This window comes from Trachymyrmex cornetzi, unplaced genomic scaffold (assembly GCF_001594075.2).
Source record: "Trachymyrmex cornetzi isolate Tcor2-1 unplaced genomic scaffold, Tcor1.1 scaffold8, whole genome shotgun sequence".
NCBI classification, from domain to species: Eukaryota; Metazoa; Arthropoda; class Insecta; order Hymenoptera; family Formicidae; genus Trachymyrmex; species Trachymyrmex cornetzi.
Window position 1 is genome coordinate 20,218 of NW_017300135.1, and position 5,066 is coordinate 25,283.

General features: G+C 28.2%; 1 protein-coding gene across 3 annotated transcripts in view; it reads right to left on the reverse strand.

The window, feature by feature from the left end:
* Positions 1 to 1,135: 1,135 nt before the first annotated feature.
* Positions 1,136 to 5,066, reverse strand: part of LOC108768493 (alpha-tocopherol transfer protein) — a 43,860-nt gene continuing 39,929 nt past the window's right edge. For all 3 annotated transcript variants that reach the window (XM_018518936.1, XM_018518937.1, XM_018518938.1), the window contains exons 3-6: positions 2,814 to 2,973; positions 2,076 to 2,181; positions 1,584 to 1,962; positions 1,136 to 1,337 (exon numbers count right to left, since the gene is read on the reverse strand). In XM_018518936.1, the coding sequence (XP_018374438.1) occupies positions 1,276 to 1,337; positions 1,584 to 1,962; positions 2,076 to 2,181; positions 2,814 to 2,973 (707 nt within the window). In that variant the 3' untranslated portion in view covers positions 1,136 to 1,275. The remainder of the gene's footprint in view (positions 1,338 to 1,583; positions 1,963 to 2,075; positions 2,182 to 2,813; positions 2,974 to 5,066) is intronic.

The following is a 5,066-nucleotide window of genomic DNA, read 5'->3' on the forward strand; positions in this document are numbered from 1 at the left end:
ATAGGGCCTAGTTAGGCATATCCAGATAGGGCCTAGTTAGGCATATCCAAATAGGGCCTAATCAAATTTACAAATCGGGCCCTGATTTGCACGAGCGTTGCATCTCTGTACAGGCCCTAATCGGACTTGCCTGAATGGGGCCTAGACAGAAATAGGGAAAAACTATCTAGGGCCTGTACGTGCCCCCTTTTAAAATTCTACCCGGGGAGCCTCTTATTTGCTAGCGATACTATTGATTATTTGTTACATTGACGAATTAATTTTCAATCGTAACAAATCGACTGTTTTTTTAACAAATATCACATTTGCTTTCCCTTGATTTGTTCCTATAACAAAATCTTTTCTCTCAGTGTTCTTTTACCATTTGATTTTTCTCTTTGGACTTAACGGGATTCTCGCCCTTGAACGAGGATTTAGTTATATCGTATAACATCATGACGATAATCTTATGAACATGGTGGGGTGACACTTTAGCCGATTATGATATAATTATGATGTGAGTTTAGTTTTTTAATTTACCATGAGATTATTACATTAATTATATGCTAACTGAAGATTCTGTATAGTCGAAACGTATTATGTATGAGAATTGAGTGATTTTATATCTCAAATGTATTTTTATTATAATCTAACTTTTTGGTCGTTTTGGTCGTTTTCTATTGTTTGCTTTGTCAAATTATCGAGCGTTTTATGTTATTGTTAATAGTTAAGTAATATATGATCTGAATAGAACTATTTTTAAATTTCAAGTGAATAAAACAAGTTTTTTTATTTACATAATATAAGATTTGTAATTATTTTTTACAAAATGTAACAATTAAATCATAAAAAAGATTAATCGTTATACTTTTTATTTAGTCTCTTTATCTTCAAAGTTTAAAAAAAATAATAAACACAATAAATATAATTTTTTATATAAAAAGAAACAGTTAAGCATATTATTATTTGTATATTATACATGTAATTGTATCTTAATTATACATCCAAAACAAACATTGAAATGAATATACAAAAATATATATAATTAGATTCTTTTTTCTAAAAGAATGAACTTTTTGTTCCTGTTATGTATTTAATAATATATACCATCTACTATTTTTCCAACAATACTTCCATATATATTTTTTCATATTATATAACTGACAGAATTCTAACAACAAAGTAACAAAGAATATAAGTAAGAAAGAATAATGTGTTTTCTCGCGGAACACATAAAACGAACAAAGCGCAATTACATTATAATAATAAAGATATTGCTCCCAAATATTATTCGATTTAGTTATTTGTATTACTTATAAACCAATCGCGATTCTCTTCAATCAATTTCTTCCAATATTCTGTAAAAGTAAATGTTATATTACATATTTTGAATTAAATGCTTATGCTAATCTAAAGTCTAAACAAGTATTTCATTTACATTTGAGAATCTGATAAATTCTTAACTATTAATGATGGTTATCTAAGCAATTGCTTGTTTTGTGAGAAATTCCTTTTTTTTTTTCGATAATACTTGATTGACAAGAAACATCTCGTTCACTAAGAACACGTCACATATTTATTCCATTTTAATTAATCGTAATTACCTGTTAATTCCTGAATTGTACTATCAGTACCACCATACTCGACTGGCAAGATGTTAGCGGGAATATCCTTAAAACAACTCTGCAGCATGTGTGAATAGACGTGAAGTCTCTTGTTCATCTTCTCCGACATGAAGGATTTAAAAATCTTGAAACTAATATCTAAAAACATTGGCGCATTAATTACATTTATCAACTGTAACCTCATAGGATAGCAGTTTTGCCATGCATGTGCTATTTTCTTTAATATAGAAGGTCCAAATTGAAAAAAGTGATGTATAGTTGGGTTAATCGAGTCATTGATCAATGTGCAACCATACACAGATGCTGATGTGGCTATGGCGCAATTCTTCATCGCCAGCTCTGTCAACATCACACTGATCTGAAATGATTATTCGTCGAAAAATAATGAGCACTAATTATTTTTTTCATAATGACATCTCAAACACATTATTTGTAAGTTATTCGCAATCTTAATGCTGTTTTAATTTTTACCTTAATTATATCTGATAATTTGTGTATTTTGGGATTATGTAAAGTAGTGCGCATAATGACAACCAATCTGCCTTGACTATCTGGTTTCCGCAGGGGCAAAAACAACCTAAACGTAAATAAAGTATTCATTTCAGAAATCGAATAAATGAATATTTACCTTTAGTTCTACAACGATATACGTAATTGTGATATGAAGATCTTATTTATTAGTAAAATATTTAATAAAATATTTTTGTTAAATCATAATAGGAATAATAAAACAAAGCTGACAAAGACTTAGGCAATTTGACACTAAAATTAAATTTGTCTTCATTAAAGCGATTTATTGTAAAGTTATCTGTAGTTATATATATGTATATTTAGAATTATTAAAAGGTAAAGTGAAATTCATGTCATCACTCATTATATCAACATTACAATCACTCATTACAATCAAATTAAAATTATTAATAAAACATATAGTTTATTATTTATGAATTATAATGAACATATATTAACATACAATTAAATCTTTATCAACGATGTACGATTAAACGGAATGCTGTAATTGTGTTACTAAAAAAAAAGTCAGTGATAATTATCAATTATTATAGTATAAAAATTTCTAAAATTACACGGTAAATGATTAAAGAACCTGATTATGACATGCGATATTTCACCGATAATAATAATAATATAATACAATAGAAATTTTTTTTTAATTGTGCATTTATAATATTCCGAAATGGCAATTTTTACCCCATATTAATTAACTCCTGTAATTCCGGTTGAAACGGATCTGTATTTGTAAACCATTCGGGTAAGTCAGATCGCAGCTTATAATAATTTCGCATCCTGGTTTTAGTTTTCTCTAGATTGAATTTGCAGACTCTCAAGAATCGCAAGATAAGAAAATCATCTGTATACAAATTAAGAATTTGCTTTAAATAAAATGCTACTAAATGTTAAATTTGTCATTTATAAGTATTACAAATTAGATAATAATTTGATAAATAGAAAGATAAATAAATACGTAAATGGAGTCGATTGAAAAATTGTTTGATTCATAAAATAGCGAAATGCCACAGTACGATAATGAATTTATTATTTATAGATTTATATTATTTATATTATTTATTATTTATATATATAGGTTTTTTATTAAGTCATTATTTTTTGTTATTATTATTATTGAAGCTTTCAGATTATTGTTGTTTTCCTTTTTGATAAATCAGAACTTGTTACATTATCTTTATTGTTTTTCATGTTATTTTTCATTATGGAATCGAGATGTGGGTAAATTTCACGAGATAAATGTCAAACTTACAAAAACATAGCAAGAAGGTCAAAATATCAAATAAAATATTTCACAGTATACACATAATCAAATATTAAAAATAAAAAATTTTTTAAATCTTTGTACCTTTTATATAAAAATACGCGCGCAGGCGTATGTGTGTGGAGATGGAGTGGGGGTGGAGAGAGTGCAGAGGATGAGAGTGAATGGCATTTTGTTATATGAAATTTCTTGATTTATTTTCAGAAACTTGATTTTGAGGCATTAATAAAATAAAACTTTAAACTATAACAAAAAAACCAGTCATTTTCAAGTTTTGTGCGGAATCCTTTGCCGCTTTGCACTATAAGCTCTCTCAGTACATGCTTTACTACGACACTGTGTGCCTCAACTTTCTCATATTTCGCTATTCACGAGCCAAAATTTCTATACTATAACTGATTGAATTTCAATTGCAAATTTATCAAAAACTAAGATCCGTCCACTCATATCCCCCCTTTATAATTTTAGTATACTCAATCTCTCCACGTTCACTCATATCCTTTTTATAGTTTAGTATATTCATTCGATCCTTCTCTTTCTACAATAAGCTCATCTCATTTGGCATTTCGCAATTCTTACATTATTCTTGTTAACATCATATCGAGGCGAATTCCTTATAAAAATTTTTCACCGTTTTTAGCCTGTTTTTAGCCCGCGCGAACGGTTAATTTGAGTGGTGAAAACGTGCATTTTACTCAGTGAGTACGACTCCGTTTTTAGGTCGCAAACAGGAACTTTTCCGTAAAAATGAGTGGTTAAAACGGATTGTACTCATGCAGGACACGAGTATATCTGAGTGGTAAAAACGTATACATTACGAGTATTTTTGAGTGGTAAAAACGTAAATTTGAGTGAAAAAACTTATACGAATGCAAAATACTCATTTAGCACTCGTCACTCACATTGTACGTTTTCACCACTCGAAATTACTCGTCGTAAGGCATAATCGATAGCACGAGAAAATCAGCTCCGCTCCTGTCGAGGTTCGAATCGAGGTCTCCAAGTCTGCTCTACGAGGCCGCCTCTTTTCCACTGAGCCACAGAACTCCTATGTCGATATTCGCTTACTTATGTACCTCTTATATGAAAGATTATTATATAGTACTATTAGAAATGTAACCACGAGCTTCCTTTACATATAAATGAAGCTTGTGGTTATGAACGAAATTAAAAGTAATGAATGATTTAACTGAAAATTAAGTTACAGTAGCTACTTAAATGTAATGAACGTGTACATTAAATTTATGAAATTTAATGTACTTTTAATAAAATTTTATGAAAAGTACATTAAATTTCATAAATTTTCATGAAAAATATAATACATTAAATTTTATGTATATGTACACATATACTTTTTAATTATAAATACATTAAATTTGATGTAATGTTATGAAATTAATTTTAAATTGTGTAACTTAAAATGTAATGAAATTTAAGAACATTTCTAACAGTGTAATTATATTTAATACATTATGAGTTATATGCATATATATAACGTTATATATATCCAGATATATATATAAACACACACACACACACCTCAAAAAGACATTAGACATTAATATTTTACATATTTTGATTTTGAATGATTAACCAATGATTGATTTAATTCATTATTCTGTGCATAAAAATATTAAAGTACAACTGTTAAAAATAGTTCATGGAACATTTAT